A 19,289-nucleotide genomic window follows, 5' to 3' on the forward strand; every position below is an offset into this window, starting at 1 on the left:
TGATTTTGTTCCCATTGAAATCTATGGTAAATCTCCTATTGTCTTCTGAGGCCACAGAGTTACTCTACGCTGAACACTTGAAAATGCATAATGGAAATAATTCTGGAGCCAGCGAAAACTTTAAATGTACTCATGAGAAGATAATTCTATTTAAAATTTGTCTTCAAATAATTGAATTGTTAAATTCATACAACTAATTAATCAAAACCATCTATGGTGTAATCTCGTAATACATGCTAAGTATTGCTGAATACTCATTTCATACAATCACTTAATGATTGTAATGGAAAGTTGACTGATAAAAAGTATTGCATTACCACCTCCATAATTCATACACAAAGTGTAAATAAAATTAGCACAATATAATGTGAGGAAGAATTTAGGTTATATATATGTGAATCATAGAAGAGGAGTATAGTTTTCATCACCTGTTGGCAACTGACACACACAGTCCTATACAGCAACTAATTCAGGAGTCTTTAGTTCAAGTAGTAGAGACACATGCTTCTAATACTGAGGCTGTAGGTTCATACCCCACTGACTACCTAAAGGACTGTGACTATATCTGTACTAGCCTCTTCTGCCTATATTTCCCACTCTTACGGCTCAACTAATAGTTGCTAGCGTACACTGTCCACTGTGATTAGCAGCTATCAAACCATGTGCCATTGGATGATCTCTGCTAGCAAGACTAGGAGACACAATACACCTAGATGCTCCCACTATTGGAGAAGTGCCCATACTAATTTTTAGCAGGGAAGTAGAAATAGATACACTAATACAGTTGTGATAAATTAATGAGTGTCTTTAGATGTTTGTGTTTTGTGGGAAATATGTGGCATGAATAGCTCATTACGCTCAAGTTTATGATTAATAAATTAAAAAGGTTCTCAACATTTATTTATTTATTTAACTTAATTAAATATTTTTACTCCGCCTTTCTATTTAAAATATTCAAGGCAGCCAACATGAATTTCTTGAGGTCCCTTTCAGCCCTACATTTCTAAGATTTTTATGAAAATAGCATAATGAGATATTTGGCCTTCATGTCTAGCTAGAATACTTGCTGTTTACATCTCTCCAAGTTCTTATGCATTTGACAAGCATTTGATTATTACTTGCTCCAGGTAATTTAGGACAAACTTGAACAGGTGTGTAATTTTTGGTCCTTTCTTCTGGTCAATGTCATTTTGTCATATTTAACACACACAAAAGTTCTCAGTAATTGCTTTCCATGGTTAGGTGAGAACTGGTTTGGTTGAGAAGGGCAAGGAAAACCATCGAGTGTTTTGGCTGCTTTGTTTTAAGGGTGCTCCAGGGATGGAAACAAGAAGCATGTTGTCCGAGGCAAACTTCTCTCAGTACCATGAAGTAAAAGGGATTTCTGTGACCGAGTAGGAACTCATACTTTACAAGTGTTGTCATCCTCTTTGTCAGTGGCTGGCTTGTAGATGACTCTTCTGTTATCTTCTCGTTCCTTTTGGCAACTGTAAGAAAATAATTACATGAGCAAAGTGAAATTACAAATGAGAGAAAAGCATCAAGAATATTTTAAAGCATTTTATTTTACAGGGTATGCGATGAGTCTCTTAGTACTAATGCACCTGGCAACTGTCACTAGGGTCTGTATTTCAAAGTGTAACTGTTTATGCACCCTCAAGGCCGGTGTTCATAACAAGGGAAAGCTCTGAGTAATCAAAGGGGAAGCAAGCACCATTCTCCCACACAATGCACCCAGAATGACTACTATCAAGGCCCAGTTCTCTTGTAAGTATCAGTATATACTCCTGCCCCACAGCACAATGCAGAGTTTTGCAGAAATTAACATTGCACGTGCAGACTTTCCTTTGCAGTGAGGCTAGCCAGAATGGGGGGGCTGCTGGACCCAGCAGAGCCCAGCTTGCATATAGAAGACACTAGTGGCAGGGGGTGGGGGCAGAGGAAGAAAGCACTTCCCCACATGCCCTGAGGAAGGGGAGGATGGCACACAGAAATCTCTATGCAAGTCTGGCATCAGGCAGTTTCTCCCTCTGGATGCCTGGGCTCTGGGGGGAGGGGAACAGGTGCTTGGGCCACAGCTGGGTTCAGGGAGCAGGAAGGGAGTGCAGGTATCTGAGCTGGGGGACCCCTTATCTGCACTGGGGGGGGGAAACTGTAGGCGTCTGGCCTGCTCAGCTGGGTTGGGGGGGGGGGGAGGGGAGGCAGGGTGGAAGAGAAACAGGAGTTGAGTTGTCATTGGGGTTTCTTTAACTCTCTGCTCCTGAGAGAATTTGTGTGCGTGTCTGTATTGTTACAGACAGACCTGCTGACAGGTATTTTGAAATAAATTACAAAATAATTTTGCTTCTCCTAAAACTGGCATAATGATGTAGCGTTCTTTTGAGACTTCTCGTTCTGGTGGAGTACCAGAGTTGACAGGAGAGTGCTTGGCAGTCAGAGATGCACTAAATCCACCCCTGCTGGATCAGTCACTGCCTGTCGATCCAGCGGGTAGTGAAGACACGCCCTTTGGGAATGTAATGTGAGCCTCACTGAGGTATTTTGGCACCGCTATAGGGATTTATTCTAAACTCACCTTTCTTCGAGCTTGAGGTTGTGGGATAAGTACATTGGGACAAAACTCCTCTCCAGAACGAGTCCATATTTATTCTCTATTGCATATGAAATGGGTTTAATCTGCTAAAATCCACTAATCATGGAGGAGAATTAGCATATTTACTGTGTTTAAACAAAGCAAAATCTCTTACCGCTTCTTCCTAAGCAACCAAAAGGCTACTGCAAGCATGATGATAATGCCAAGAACACTGGCTACTGTAACTGAAAGGACAAAACCTAGGAGAAGGAGAAAATGCAGAGGTAATTCCGTCTCTGTCTGTCTGTCTATTTTAAAATAGAGTGCTGGCCTCTGATCAATCATTGCAGATTATTTCCATCTATGCTCTATACAAAACCACTTAAAGGAAGTAAAATGGCAAGTGTATTCCTTTATTAGGTAAACTTCTCAAAAGAGGCAAACCTTACGGTCCCATTCCGCAACTGGCTCTACACAGGCATACGTCTGTGGGCCTGGGGAGCTCTGAATTAGCACAGCTTGCACAATTGGGACTCTTTGTGTCTGTTGTTAATTAACAGGCAAAATTCAAGATGCAGGCCCAATTGAGAGCAGGGATTTCCCTATTCCCTCCCCCCCCCATGTGGGTGTATACCCCTCTGAATTTCCCCAACACCCCCCCAGTTTTGTGAACTATGGTGCCATACAGCCCACCTTCACCCTCACAGTCTCACCCCTCATCAGCCCTGACAGCCCCCCCTGTAAATTTGAACACCCCCCCCCCCCCCATTTCAATTCCTGGGGAGGCTACTGATTGAGAGAGAATGTCAAATGAGTACTTGCTCTCTTTCTATGCCCAAGGAACACACATGAATGCAGCCCCTGCTGCAGGTGGTGCGGTTTGTAATTGAGAATATTACTGTCTGGTGGTGCTATCAGAGTGAAAGTAGGTAGAGGATTGAAAACACAATCAGTTCATGTTTGCAAGTGCTTTTGAGATGATGTTTTGGATTAACACTCTCAAACTTGAGATTCTGCAGATCAGACACTTGTAAATAATTGGGTCAAGTTTAATCATCAGTGGCAGAGTGACAAAGATCAAACACTGGGTAGACATGCACATCTGCACTCCATGAAAGCAGCACAATGATCCCACCTTGCATCTTATATGTTTATGTTCATGTTCTTTTATGTACCTTTTATGTACCTTCTGTATTAGGAACTAATAGGGGAAGCAGAGGTGGGTGACAACCTGGGAAGCAGTGATCATGAGATGGTACGTTTCCAGATCCTGACCGAAGGAAGAAAAGAGAGTAGTAAAAGACACACGTTGGACTTCAGAAAAGCAGATTTTGACTCCCTCAGAGACCCGATGGGCAGAATCCCCTGGGATGCTAACATGAAGGGGAAAGGAGTCCAGGACAGCTGGCACTATTTTAAAGAAGCCTTATTGAAGACACAGAAAGAAATCATTCCAATGCGTAGCAAGAGAGGCAAACATGGTAGGAGACCGGATTGGCTTACAGGGGAAATCCTTGGTGAACTTAATCACAAAAAGGAAGCTTACAAAAAGTGGAAATTTAAACGAATGACCAGGGAGGGGTTTAAATGTATAGCTCGAGAATGCCGGGGGGGGTTATCAGGAAGGCGAAAGCGCAGATGGAATTGCAACTGGCTAAGGATGTGAAGGATAACAAGAAAGGTTTCTACAGGCATGTTAACAAGAAGAAGGTGATCAGAGAGGGTGTGCGGCCCCTACTGGATGAAGGAGGTAACCCAGTGACAGATGATGTGGGGAAAGCTGAAGTACTCAATGCTTTCTTTGCCTCTGTATTCACGGACAAGGTGGGCTCCTGGACTAATGCACTAAGTGACGCAAGATGGGATGACGATGGACAGCCCTTGGTGGGTAAAGAACAGGTTAGGAACTATTTAGAAAAGCTAAACATACACAAATCCATGGGTCCGGACTTAATGCATTTGAGGGTACTGAGGGAGTTGGCAAATGTCATTGACGGGCCTTTGGCCATTATCTTTGAAAAGTCTTGGAGATTGGGAGAGATCCCAAATGATTGGAAAAGGGCAAATGTAGTGCCCATCTTCAAAAAGGGAATAAGGACAATCCAGGGAACTATAGGCCGGTCAGTCTTACCTCGGTTCCTCGAAAGATCATGGAAGGGATCCTTAAGGAATCTATTTTGAGGCACTTGGAAAAGAGGAAAGTGATCAGGAATAGTCAGCATGGATTCACAAAGGGCAAGTCGTGCCTGACCAATCTGATTAGCTTCTATGATGAGGTAACTGGCTCTGTGGACATGGGAAAGTCAGTGGATGTGATATACCTTGACTTTAGCAAGGCTTTTGATACGGTCTCTCACAATATTCTTGCCAGCAAGTTAAGGGAATGTGGATTAGATAAATGGACAGTATGATGCATATAAAGCTGGCTAGAAGGCTGGGCCCAGCAGGTAGTGATCAATGGCTCGATGTCAGGATGGCGGTCGGTTTCTAGCGAAGTCCCCAAGATTCGGTTCTAGGACCGGTTTTGTTCAATATCTTTATTAATGACCTGGATGAGGGGATGGATTGCACCCTCAGCAAGTTTGAAGATGACACTAAGCTAGGGGGAGAGGTAGATATGCTGGAGGGCAGAGATAGGGTCCAGAGTGACTTAGACAAATTGGAGGATTGGGCCACAAGAAATGTGATGAGGTTCAACAAGGACAAATGTAGAGTCCTGCACTTGGGATGGAAGAATCCCAAGCATAGTTACAAGCGGGGGACCAACCAGCTAAGTAGTAGTTCTGCAGAAAAGGACCTGGGGGTTACAGTGGATGAGAAGCTGGATATGAGTCAACAGTGTGCCCTTGTAGCCAAGAAGGCTAATGACATATTAGGTTGCATTAAGAGGAGCATTGCCAGCAGATCCAGAGATGTCATTATTCCCCTTTATTCAGCTCTGGTGAGGCCACATCTGCAGTATTGTGTCCAGTTCTGTGGCCCCCCACTACAAAAAGGATGTGGACGCATTGGAGAGGGTCCAGCGGAGGGCAACCAAAATGATTAGGGAGCTGGAGCACATGACCTATGAGGAGAGGGTGAGGGAGTTGGGTTTGTTTAGTCTGCAGAAGAGAAGAGTGAGGGGGGATTTGATAGCAGCCTTCAACTTCCTGAAGGGAGGTTCCAAAGAGGATGGAGAGAGGCTGTTCTCAATAGTGACAGATGGCAGAACAAGGAGCAATGGTCTCAAGTTGTGGTGGGAGAGGTCCAGGTTGGATATTAGGAAAAACTATTTCACTAGGAGGGTGGTGATGCACTGGAATGGGTTACCTAGGGAAGTAGTGGAGTCTCCATCCCTAGAGGTGTTTAAGTCTCGGCTTGACAAAGCCCTGGCCAGGTTGATTTAGTTGGGATTGGTCCTGCCTAGAGCAGGGGGCTGGACTTGATGACCTTCTGAGGTCTTTTCCAGCTCTATGGTTCTGTGATTCTATGGGTGTGTCTAGACTACCTAGTTTTGTCGACAAAAGTGGACTTTTGTCGACAAAACAATACCAGCGTCTACACTACCGTGGAGTTCTGTCGACAGAACTCCGCGGTTTTGTCGACGCTGGTATACCTCATTTTACGAGGCATAACACTTTCTGTCGACAGAACTCTGTCGACAGAAGGTGTTATTGCCTGTAACACTGCGTCCAGACTACGGAGTTCTGTCGACAAAGCGGCTTGCTTTGTCGACAGAACTCCATGTGTCTGGATGCAAATTGTTGACGGAAGTTTTGTCGACAGTATCTGTCGACAAAACTTCCGTCGACAAAACGCGGTAGTCTAGACGTACCCTATGATTCAACAAGAGATGCCCCTTATTCTTGTCCTTCTGGAAAGTCAGAAAGGTTTCTCTGTAAGCTGGCTGAGTTTGGAACAATTGATGTGCCCAATAATGTTTGCTTTATTGTGGATGCATGAATAGAAACACATCCTTAGACGCTTCCCCATCATCTCTACCACCTTCTAACATGTATTTTGTTCCTACTTTTGGCACAGCTGGTGCTACAAGGCTTTGTATCTTGCTGCTCTCAAGTGGCATAAAGATGCACACATTAACAGTGCTCTTGCAGGGTTGTGGGACTGATTTGGTTTTGGTGCAGGGAGTGAAGTGGAGTGTTTTACACCTGTTAGGGATTATTAAAGCCACAGCGTCTCCCTAAAATTATTTGGGATCATTATTTATGCTACTAATAAATGGTCTTTTCATAGCATTAGAAATGTTTTCTTTGGTTTAGTGACCCAATTATGTTTATAATAACTGCAGCAAAAGACTGAATGGGATTTCTATCAATGTGTCACTACACCTGAACAATGGATTCTGTAACTCCAGAGACCATTCCTAATGTGAGAACAACAGGATGTGTTATGGGGTATGTATTTGGAATTTTGTTAAAGGAAATGGTGCTTACACACAGAGCTGAATTATACGGTTGTTTGGACAGACTGGGAAACAGGAAACCCAGACTCTATTCCTGGCTTTGACACTGACTGTGTGATTTTTGGCCAGATCACGTCTGTGCTTTGTGTTCCCTTTTAGATGGGAATAATAATACTTATACCATTTTGTAAAGTACTTAGATATCTGTGGGGAAAAGTATATTATTTAATTTGTACTAGGTTAGTTAAAACATGCATTGTCATTCAATATCATTTGCTGTTAACCAAAGGACAGAACTCCCGGCAAAGAGGCACGCAAGATACTGAAAGTTCACATGAGGACAGAAATGGAAAATTGCACAGAATGAGAAGCTCAATCAGTGTGAATCATAAAGATCACTGTTGTCTACATCTGCTGTTAGCAATCCAACAACATACCCATGCTCAGTCCACCATGTACTGAATCTTGACAAAATGATGAGGAGGAGGGAAAAAGTAAAAAGTTAATCATTATGATTACACTGGAAATGAATGTTAAACAAACATAGACCAAATATTTTTCTCCATAATTTTTTTTCTCCTTGGTGCTAGGTGGATGCTAGTGTTGCAGACATTTAAAATATGTATGTCTGTATTTATTTAAAATGTTTACCCGCCTCTCTATTTAAAATATTTGAGGCGGCTTACCAATTTTTTTAAAAGACTATATATAATATAAAGTAAAATACACAACCCCAAAGGGGGGACATAAAACCTGCTAAAACACTCAAGACACTCACCTACACACCAATAAAAGCACGGGTAAAAAGGGTGGCTTTGGTCTGGTGCTGAAACAGTGCCAACATTGGTGCCAAGCAAATGTCCCAGGGAGAGAATTCCAGAGCCTAGAGGCAAAGGCTGAGAAGGCCCCGCTCCATGCAGATGTCAAATGTATCTCCATTAGTGATGGAACATGGAGCAGAGCCTCCCCAGCAGACCTTGCCTGTCACTCAAAGCACTCGGATCTGAGAAATGTTCCGGTCAGTGTTGCAACCGCTTCTTCGAAGACACCTTAAATCTTTGCACAGGGTTTGGAGTGGATCACACCGACAGACAATGGTGTGCGCCTATGGATCATCTGATCTTCTGAAACATGAGACAGTGGGGATGCATCGGTCTGACTTACAGTCCCTTTGTCTTATTATAAAGCACAGAATTGAATAGCCAAGGAGACAGAATGGCCTATGATGGCATTGGCAAGAATTACTATTGTGTTCACCAGATCATCTAAGAATCTAACTTGTCACAGGAAGATGAAACCTGAGCTAAACTCTCCCAGTCGTCTAGTTAGGGGAGGGTGAATATGGAGGATTGAGACTTAATGTTCCCTCATTGGGTGGCTGGCAGAGCTACATCTCATATTTCAGCATCCTGTGTAGTCATAAACTTCAAAATCCACTCACACACCAATGTTCCCCTAACACTTTCCATCCATGTGGGGATTTTTCCATCTGTATGTGGAATAATGTCTGTGTGCACCGAGGCATGTGTGATGTGCACCACCAGTAGAAACAAAAAACCTAACAGTGGGCACTCTACTAATCAGCTGAGCAGCATACGAATCTGTCCTGAGTGGCTGCGAAAGTGTACAGCTGACAGGGAATACTGCCACACACCCCCAGAAAAGAAGCAAGTCAGTCAGGATTCCTAACACTGAAGTAGGGATGTGAACTGGTAAGGCAGCAGCAAAGTTCAATATTGTTGAGTAGATTGTTGAACTGTATGTCTGAACTTAGGCTTACACATGGGTAGTGGGTGACACCATGGCTCGGGGAGCAAAGCCCCCAGCTCCGCCCCTTCTGGCCAAGGCCCCACCCTTCTATGTCCATCAGAGCCCAGCCCTCCCAGCTGCTGCTGGCCCCTGCCCAATCCCCTCCGATGTGGGTACTGGCCCTTGCCCTCTGCCCCAGAGCAGTTCAGGGCAGCCAGGCAACACAATCCCTGCTGCCCTGGCCAGCCCCAGCAATCTGGCAGCCAGGCAGCACAATCCCTGCCATTCCAGACAGCCCCAGAGATCTGGCAACTGGGCAGCTCGTTCTCTGCTGCCCTGGCCAGCCCCAGGGTTCCAGCAGCCAGGCAGCGCCACCCCAGCCAGCCATGGACATCTGCATCTCCAGTCAGCCAGCGTGGTGGCCATTTCCAGTCCCAAGCCACTTCCCCCTCCCCCCGCACTGAACCCTCCCCACACCTCAATCCTCTGTCCTGAAACTTTCTCACACCCAACCTCCTGCCCTGATTCCTGCACCCCCACCCCTGCTCTGAGCCCCCGACACACGTACTCCGCAATACCCTGCCCTGAGCCTGCAGCACTCCAGCCCACACTGAAATTTGTTACAAGTCCTGTCATGTCACAGCTCTCCCAACCTCCTACCTCGAGGGCCCCCTGGGGGTGCTGCAATAGGGCAGTACCTGTAAGAAATGTAAGTTACTTTGACCCTAAGGGCGACCCACCTGTGCTTTAAACTACTGTTTCTCCTCAAGGGCAAAATAATTCATATGAACAGAAATTTGGCTTAAGTGAACCCGAGCTGTGTTAAATCCTTGATCTAGTGTAAATGCGCCTTTGAACTTCCCCCGAATTGCTGTTTTTGTAGCACCAGAACACCAGTCTGACCTTTTCAAATGCATCTGCTCCATAAGAGCTTTCCCAGAGAGGCCACTATTTTGTAGTTGGCAGCAAGAGTGGTTACTGAAATTGAACTCAGGAGACGCAGCTGTGTCAGAAACCAAGCAGCATTTGCCACTGAGGGGCTGGAGAAGGCAAGGTGTGGTAATTTAATCTACTCTGGGAGGCGATCATGCAACTGGAAAGACAGACTTTGCTATTTCAGCATAATGCATCCAGCCTGCGCTGGATTGTAGATTTTTGTCTCTGATAGAAGTATAAAGGAATTCTTAGTTAAATGAATATTTGAAATGATCAGAAAAAGTGTGCTTAAAGAGCAAGGTCACTGATATATCTAATTAAAATATTCCTGTCTAGGCCAGGGGTTGGCAACCTTTCAGAGGTGGAGTGCAGAAATTTGATCTATTCACTTCTAAGTACGGGTCCGAGTGCCAATGATACTTTCTAAAGTCAATAACAGTTCTACTTACAACAGCTTCATTAATAAATAAATTAAGATGCAGATCTTGCCTTTTAGAGCAGAGGTCGGCACCTTTCCGAACTTGCGTACGAAGATTTAACTTATTCACGGATCTGTGTGATGGGGGAAGGACGGGGTAGGGGTGGCCACGGCAGGCTGGGTATGGTGACTTTATTTTCTGAACCAGCTGCAGCTAGGGAGAATGGTTTAATTTAAATTATGAAACAGATTATGCGTTTTAACTTTCTCATGTTAGTTTATCAAACTTCATTTTAAATAAAGTAAAATATTATGTCTAACACTAAAGGTTTCAATGTTTTCTTCATTTATGGCAGGGGTGGGGAACCTTTTTTGGGTCAGTGGTCACTGACCCACAGAAAAAAAAATCAGTTGGGGACCACACAAGTGAGAAGCAAAAAACCTCCTCCATAAACCCCAACCCTCACTGATGTGGCCCCCAACTGAGACACCTCACTCCTCTGGTGCTCCTGTCCCATGGGGTGAGGGGAAGAGACAGGAGGGACTGAGGTTTGGGGCTTCCCACAGGCCAGATTTACTTTTCTGGGGTTCCATTGGATTTTGTGGACCCCCTTAGGCTCTGGCGTGAGGACAAAAATGTGGGATTCAATGTGTGGGAAAGGATCGCCAGTGAGTGGAATGGAGATGGGGGTCCAGGATCTGGGCAGGAGCTGAGGTGTAGGAGGGGGTGAGGTTGCAAGGTCTGGGTGGGAGGTAGGGTGCAGAAATAGTCTGGGACTAGGGTGTCTGGCTAGGGAGGGGGCAGAAGCAAGGGAGGGGGCAGGAGTGGGATGGGGGCAGGCTGTCTGGCCAGAAGCAGCCAGATTGTGTGGCTGGGAGTGGGGGGATGAGTGAGGGAGTGTGGGTCTGGCATGAAAAGGCGAGGGGGCACTCACTTGTTTTCACACTGTGTGGTAGGCAGGCATGGCGCAGCGGTGGCAGTGAGCATGGCCACAGTGCAGGGTCACCAGCTCGCACAGCAGCCACCGGCACAGAGGGCAGCTAAGCAGAGGTCGCCCAGCACCTCGCCTGGTCTCTCAGGGCTGCCAGTGGGCCAGGGCAGCAGGTGCCAGAGCCTTTTGGTGCAGGCTGAGCGCCAGGATCTTGGCCAGCTCCCGCAGCCCCTCGGGCCGCTGACGGTGGCATTGGAAGACCTCCAGGGCCTTAGCCATGTGGCTGGTGCAGGCCAGAGTGTCACCCCGGTGCAGGCAGAAGCCCTTCTCAGGCTGTGGCAGCTCGGACAACCGCAAGCCATTCGGCTGTATCAGAGGCAGCAGTACAGGGTGACAGGCAGCCTGTCTGCAAAGGGGGCTGGTTTTAAAACTGGCTCCCCTCACGGACCAGCTCCTGCCTGGCACCCCACGCTGCTGCCTCTGAAATAGGGGCAGCAGTGCAGATTGGAAAGGAGGTCCTCGGGAGTGGGGCCAGAGAGCACTGGCTGCCGGCCTCGCTCCTGGGGACTATAGACTAGTCGAGTAACGGATAAGAATTCATGCGGTTAATCAAGTGTTCAATTAACTGATATTTAGCATCCCTAGTGCAGGCAGCCTGACCTGCTGCTGTGGAAGGGGAAGGGGAAGGGCACTGGCAGCAGGTTAGGCTGCATGTGCCGCTCGTGTCACGCATGCTGGGGGTTTCCAACCCTTGGCTTAGGCTATAAGGAATAGTTCAGAACAAGGCATTTCCTCATTTAGTAGAAGGCCACGTGATCATAATGCCACTTAAAACAGTGAATGCACCTAATCGATTCAAAATTAGGGAGAAAAACCATCTTGTGATACCAGAAAGTTCTTCCCCCACTGAACATGACAGGAAAGGCTGAGGCTCCCAGTACGCTTTCCCCTCCTCATCTTCCTCACGCTGCTGTCCAGGCTCAAAGGACAGTGACAAACAGAACTGCGCACACACCTTGCTCTCCTACAGTTGCTCAGGTAAGAGCAATGTAAGGGGAAACATTAGGGAGTGAAAGCTTCTGCTGGTCGTGCTGTGCTTGAAGAAAGCAAAGCAAAGCAAGGCTGTGGCTGTACGCCAGCGATGGGCAACCAAGCGTAGCTCATAGGCCACACAAGGGGCCCTCCTTTAACTCGGTGAGCCGCAGTGGCGGGCCAGCCGCAGCCAGCACTTTCGGAGTGCCATGAATCGGCTGATTTGCGCCCTGCCTCTTCCCAGAGCTTGAACAGCCACAAACAGCTGGGAGGAGGGGGAAGGGTTAGGAAGTGCAGGACTCGAGTATCGCAGTGCACGATCGGCGTGTGGGGAAAGGTGGCAGATGGGTTGTGCGAGCTGCAGGTGGAACCCCAGTGAGCCGTATGTAGCCCACAGACCACTGGTTGCACACCACTGCAGTAGCCCTTCGTATTCCAAGTCCACATGCATAGTTATTCACCATTGCTTCGCACAGGGCGTTTATTTTACTCACTTTGGCGGAAGGATACCGAAACCAGCCTTTCATCAAACTCCTGAATGTGTCTGAAGTTATTAACCATTTCCAGAGGTGCCGGGTCATTGGGCTGTGTGCAGTACAGAGCTGTTTCCAGTGCCAGGAGCTAGGGACAAAGAACACAGTTCAGTATCCAGTGTCAGAGAAAGTAACGGTGTGTATGTTTACTTCTTATGCTTCAGTGACTGTGCAAATCAGCGTCGTCCCATGAGGGAATGCTTCAGCCCACACTGATGCATGAAGCTGGTAAGTTCACTTGTGCAGTAGCTACCGATTCAGCGCACAGCGTGATCCCCAAATATCAGGGGTGCTGAAACACTTTGTATGGTGAGAGCACTAAAGAGCATTGAACCAAAGTGTAACCCCTGCATGAGATGGAAACCACTTCAAGTGAGAGGATATGGCAGAACCCTCGTTCCAGCACCTAATATGATATGATGTGCAAACAGTAGGTACGTCTAGACTTCATAGACTCATAGACTTTAAGGTCAGAAGGGACCATTATGATCATCTAGTCTGACCCCCTGCACAGTACATGCCTCTGCCGACCGAGTAAACCTTGTTTCACGATGCATAAGGGAGCGGTCGACAAAGGCATTCCCTGTCGACCGATCCGCGTCTTGACTGCCGCACTGTGCCGACGATCAGCTGAGCCAGCACAGCGCAGCAGCCATTTTTATTTTAACGATGCGGGGGATATTTAAATCCCTGCTTCATTGACTATGTCGAGTAGTCTAATTTACATGCCTCTGTCGGCAGAAGCATGTAGTCTAGACATACCCAGTGTGACTTCACCTGTCTAAAGGCTGTTTCTCAATGCCCATAGATGAATTTAATTTAATTCATGTTAGAGTAACCCTAATAATGTGTATTTAGCTGTTAAGAAACTGGGGTAGTGGAAGCCTTTATTTCCTGATGAGCATGTAGGCTTGTAGTGTTTGTAGAACCGCCCAAAGACCCCAGTCTGTTCCCTCCTGTTGCCTGACCTGGAGCAGAATAGGTAACAGATGAGTGGATCTGATTTTAAGTTAATAAAAGGAGCATCCGAAAAAATATCATGGAGAGAAAGTTTCCTTCCACAAAGGGTCATTGTCATATTAGCATAAACAGTCCAAGTCTGAAGCACTAGAAGCCATCTTAAAAAGCTGACTATTTGGGTAAGGTGAGGAATGCCCAGACGGTGAGATTCATGGAGGTGAATGTTCACAACAAGGAGTGCAACTGCTAACTTGGTCAGAGATTTCTGAGATAGAGCTGTCTGCATTTCTTAACATTTGGAAATTACTAGTAAAGCTCATCCCCCCTGACGTTGGTCAGAAGCAGCGGGTCCTTGGGGGGGGTATATAATTCAGAATATGTATCTATTCTTTTTCTGCTAGTTTATAGGTTGACCACATGAGGGAGAAAAAACTTAATTAGTTTCTAAAACATGCACATGAACGCTAGAGCTGGGTGAAAACTAGGGTCACTTTGCTTTTGTCAAATAACCTGTCACCAGTTAGGCTTTGGTTTTATGAAACCAAACAAAGCTGGAGGCTGTTCCTATCTGGATGATACTGTTAAATAGACTTGCATTAGGAATTTATGAAAGATACTTGCATGTAAGTGCTGAAGCGAAGGCAGAATACAAATGGATTAAAAGTTTCAAATACAAATCTCTCTGTGGGTGCTTGTTTAACTGTAAGTGAAACTTTTCACCTATGAAGGTTAGCAGACACAAGTAAGGCATCCTGTTAAGGTTGTAAGGTTGTGACTACTTTCTTCCACTATTTGATCTGAGGAAGTGGGTCTGGCCCACGAAAGCTCATCATCTAATAAACCATCTTGTTAGTCTTTAAAGTGCTACATTGTCCTGCATTTTGCTTCAACTACCCCAGACTAACACGGCTACATTTCTATCACTATCCTGTTAAGGTGAGACTGAAAATGTGGACAATAATGTGTTTATTGTGAATTAAAGAGCCATCCAGTCTCCAGTCCCTTGGCCTTTACATATCAATTGCAAACAAAGTATGACAGATTAAATAACTTTCTATTTCCCACTCAAAGATTAATTTTACTGATCACACCTTTTATTTTATGGGGCCTAATAGGAAACTTCCTATTTGGAATCCAGAAAACGAGAATGCAAATTTAACATTCCTTAATAAACACAGGTTAATTTATTAGCATTTAGTTTAATATCACATTTTAGGCTACAATGACAGGCTAAATAAGAAAATACTTAAACTTGCCTGTTCTTGTGAAACTTTTACAGAGTGTCGGAAAACTGTCCAGAGAACACTAGGGTAACAAGGAGGAGTGGTCAGGGATCCTTCATAGCGATAATACTCATCCAATCTATCAGGAAGCAGTTCTTGGATGTCAAAACCTGGAACTAGAGCTACCTGGTCTGAAAGACAGACTACATGTAAGTTCTGTATTCTTATTATAAACGTCTCTCAGTGCTAATCTACACTAAATCATCAGGACTTTCTACTCGACTGCATTGGTTTGCTGTATGTCTTTGCACAGCTGAGTCCCAGTAAGGCAAATTTGTTTTTCAGAAAGCATTCTCATTGGAAAAGGAAAAAGTGTAATCTGACCGATGCTAGCCGCAATTTAAAACAGAAACCACTTCTAAATGTATTCTTTAGAAATGTGACATGTTGCACCTCGTTACCAAGGGTTATGATTCATGAGCAAAGTTCCTCTTCACTATTCAGTGCAGTCTGCTCATGTGCACTACTGGATGAGTTCCTTTATAAGCAGTGCAGGTAACCACATACTGTCAGGCACTTGGGTTTGTCTACACTGCAGTCAGAGAAATGTACTCTATTTGGAACTGTTCTTAAGCAGTTGAGAGAAAAGCATGGCATGCCCTCTTTGAGTGTTTCTTAAAACAAGCAGGTTGATTCCCCTCAACGATAAGGTTCTGATCTACTCAGACACTTTTGACCTTTTGCACAATATAGCCACTCACCTTTGTATTTCACATTCTGGAAATGACTGAAGATCTTTTCATATGATGGATTGAATGTGCCTATCTGTAACAAACAGACTGTTAACAACTGTCCAGGTAACCAGGGTCTCTGTGCACATAATCTTAAATTCTTCAACTAACTGATAATGTTTGATTGACATTTTCATCTTGTAGTGAAATATTACATCACTATTGGTGGTGTTGGAACAATGGAGGCTGATGTAGGAATTAAGGCTGTGCCCTGGGATTGTTTTGTTTATCTCTTCCCTCTTTCCTCTCCATTTCAGTACACTGCTGCTATCTGAAATAATAAGTTATAACCTAGACAATTGATTTCTTTGCCATTTTACCCAATATTAGATTGTCAGAATTAGGGCTTATATTGATTCAGTATAATGAACTGTAAAGTTAAGATTTTAAATAACAAAAGTGTTCAAGGAGAAATGTTTTGCAGCGAATCAGGTCAGCGATGATGGTATGTGTTAATTTAATTCAGCTACATAACGCTGCTTCCTGGATAACCGGATGAAATGTAAAGGCCTGTGACACACAGGAGGTCAGACTAGTATCTGATAAGACTGCTTTCTGACTGCTCCCAGTTGCTGCCATGGCTTCTAATCAGTGCTTGCTTTATTAATAATGTGGAGATGTTTCCAAAGAATCTCATCTGGCAACCAGAAAAAATTGTGTCCTGTCTCAGGGTCGACTCGCTGCCGCGGTGCCTCCTGCTGGTAGCACTGGGAATTAGCTCTGTCAGCAGGGTGCCTCCCTCTGGCTGTTGTCTCAACCGTCACTCCGCTCTGTCCACAGGCAGTTTGGACAGCCCTCTGGCAGTGCCTATTCCCACAGCGGTCTCTCACCCCCCTTCCGGGGTGTATCGGCAGTTCTTCATCTCCAACAGTGGCCTCCAAGCCCAGCCCCTCTGTCTCAAGGGCAAGTCACAGTTTGTATGGGCCATGCCTTGGTGTCAGGGTGTGGTGCAAGGGGGAAAGACCCCGGCCCACCTGCTACTCTGGGTCCTGACCCAGGACTCTCTGGCATCTGCCTTGTCCTACCCTCTTGTACTCCCTCTTCACAGCCTCTTATTCTCTGGGCCACTTCCTCTGTGACCCTTTGGGCCTTCCTGGCCCCAGTAGCAAGGCCAGCAGCCTGGCAGGTATCAGGCAGAAGCCCCCCTCTTTAGCCTCCCCACGCCTGCCCAGCACTGTTCTACTGAAGATGCTTTCTCTGAGGGAACCAGGTCCTGCACCTTCCCTGGTCAGAGCCTACCTCACTCTTTCTGCTGGGCAGCCCCTTATATGCCGGGCTGCCCCAACAAGCCATACCCTAACTGGCTACTAAAAAGCCTCTCCCTAATTGGCCAGGGCTGTGCACAGGTTTCCTCCTGCCTGCATTAACCCCTTCTGGACAGTTTGGGGCAGTCGCCCCACCACATGTCCTATGTTCAATTTTGAAAGTCACCATGTTTCTGAAGGTTTCTCAGATGAGACTAAGGGTGTGTCTAGACTGCAGAGTTTTGTCGACAAAAGTGGACTTTTGTCGACAAAACTATACCTGCGTCTACACTACCGCTGAGTTCTGTCGACATAACGTCGACAGAACTCAGCAGTTTTGTCGACGCTGGTAAACCTCATTTTACGAGGCATAACACCTTCTGTCGACAGAGTTTCTGTCGACAGAAGGTGTTATTGAATGTAAACTGTCCTTTGCGTCTACACTACCATGTCGACAAAGCAGCTTGCTTTGTCGACAGAACTCACTGTAGTCTAGACGCTCTTTGTCGACAGAAGTTTTGTCGACAGTATCTGTCAACAAAACTTCTGTCAACAGAAGCCTGTAGTCTAGACGTACCCTAAATCTTGCTAAATGTGGAGATGTCTTTGAGTTTTAAGCAGTATCATATAATAAGCATTTTGTAGAAAAATGAAAGCCCTTTCAATGGCTCATTGGATTTTCAACTAAACAAACGTTTTCTCAGAAAGTGTCTGCACTCCTTGAACATTTCCAGTTGGTTTAATGGAAAACTGAAAGTTTTGGGTGGGTTTTTTTCTTCAATTTTTTGACAAAGCCAAAATGTACTTCAAAGCTTACCGATGCTTTAATTATAGCATTATTCAATATGAAAAAGCACAGGGCAGATATCTTACCTCAATAAGAACTGCCAAAACTGCTAGCCCATCTGATTTGTCTATTGCTTCGGTTACATCAGAATATTTGTCCGAGTTATAATGTACAATATGGACCTTCAAAGAGTGAGAAGTAACAATATTATCAACCCTGGCTCATGGTAGCCTTCTGCTGTCATAAGAAAATCCAGGACCCTAAACACCACAACATGAGGCTTCTCAACACCTTCCCCTTTAGCAGTGGCACGAGGACTCCTCCCTTTTCAGAGACACAAAGGCAGGGTTATTTTGCTGCTTTTGTTCACTCATGATGGGTAGGTATCCCCTCTCCTCCACAGAGAGGTGGGGTCAGTAGCAAGTACTCTCCTGCCCCTCAACACTTGCCTCAGTAATCAAGGTGCATCTTCTGGGGTGGGTATGATGGGCCCACTGCACTGTTCTGAGTCCTTTGCTGGGGTGATTTTGGTGGGAGCCAGAGCAGTGGCTTTATGGATTAGCCCCCATTTAAGAGCTATTATTTCAGACTGCCTGAAGACTCAAATAGATGCCATTGCATCACTTACCCTGAATTACATTTTCAAGCTTTTCTTTGTGACCACGCGTACTAGAAACTTTCTTTTATTTAAAGTGAAGATGAGACGGTGATCTAATCACACAGTGCCAGGAGCTACTGCCCTCGGCATGAGCATGTGATATCTATTCCTCGTTTAAATCCTGAAATTGGTCATGGAGTGGCCAACTCATTTTAAAATAATTTCAGCCCAAACTTGAAGTGGCCAATTGAACACACTTAGGGTACGTCTAGACTACCGCGTTTTGTCGACGGACGTTTTGTCGACAGATACTGTCGACAAAACTTCCGTCGACAAAAAGCGTCCAGACACATTGAGTTCTGTCGACAAAGCAAGCTGCTTTGTCGACAGAACTCCGTAGTCTGGACGCAACGTTACAGGCAATAACACCTTCTGTCGACAGAGTTTTGTCGACAGAAGGTGTTATGCCTCGTAAAATGAGGTATACCAGCGTCGACAAAACTGCTGAGTTCTGTCGACGTTATGTCGACAACTCAGCGGTAGTGTAGACGCTGGTATAGTTTTGTCGACAAAAGTGGACTTTTGTCGACAAAACTCTGTAGTCTAGACACACCCTTATATGCACATTATTTGATCATATGCATAAAAATTCACTCTGATTTTTACTGTATTTTAATTAAAATATCTGGCCTATGATTCTTTGTCATCAGAAATTGAAACATTTTAGAACTGCCTTGTAATGTTAAATAATTTGAACAAAAAATGTCAACATGATGAAACTAAAGTTGTCAGTGCGGACATATATGCCAGTTCTAGAAACTAACAGTTCCAAGGGGTATTAACAGTTAAAAACTGACACGTTCTCTGAGAAAAGAGGTGAACAACAAAACTGAGCAATTTGTAAAGGAGTCATACTCTGAAGCAGTGGAGAGAATGATTTGTGAGTAAAGGGAAGAAACCATCACACAAACTGCAGCAATATTTGTGTGCCTGGAGGAAGCTTAAACCCTTCCAACATCCTGATATGTAAGAAGGGCAGGCATCTGGTAACTAAGACTTGCATAAAGTCTGTTATTGTTTTAAGATCCCCAATCAGGACTAGAGACCTGTTT

At 45.2% G+C, this 19,289-nt stretch overlaps 1 protein-coding gene across 1 annotated transcript in view; it reads right to left on the reverse strand.

Annotated features, from left to right (window-relative positions):
- Window positions 1-1,121: 1,121 nt before the first annotated feature.
- Window positions 1,122-19,289, reverse strand: part of CA12 (carbonic anhydrase 12) — a 42,246-nt gene continuing 24,078 nt past the window's right edge. Inside the window, exons 5-10 of the mRNA XM_075897646.2 lie at window positions 17,666-17,761; window positions 15,519-15,582; window positions 14,791-14,948; window positions 12,536-12,662; window positions 2,748-2,832; window positions 1,122-1,487 (exon numbers count right to left, since the gene is read on the reverse strand). Of these exons, the coding sequence (XP_075753761.2) occupies window positions 1,403-1,487; window positions 2,748-2,832; window positions 12,536-12,662; window positions 14,791-14,948; window positions 15,519-15,582; window positions 17,666-17,761 (615 nt within the window). The 3' untranslated portion in view covers window positions 1,122-1,402. The remainder of the gene's footprint in view (window positions 1,488-2,747; window positions 2,833-12,535; window positions 12,663-14,790; window positions 14,949-15,518; window positions 15,583-17,665; window positions 17,762-19,289) is intronic.

Source organism: Pelodiscus sinensis, chromosome 14 (genome assembly GCF_052426305.1).
Source record: "Pelodiscus sinensis isolate ZL-2025 chromosome 14, ASM5242630v1, whole genome shotgun sequence".
Classification (NCBI taxonomy): Eukaryota; Metazoa; Chordata; order Testudines; family Trionychidae; genus Pelodiscus; species Pelodiscus sinensis.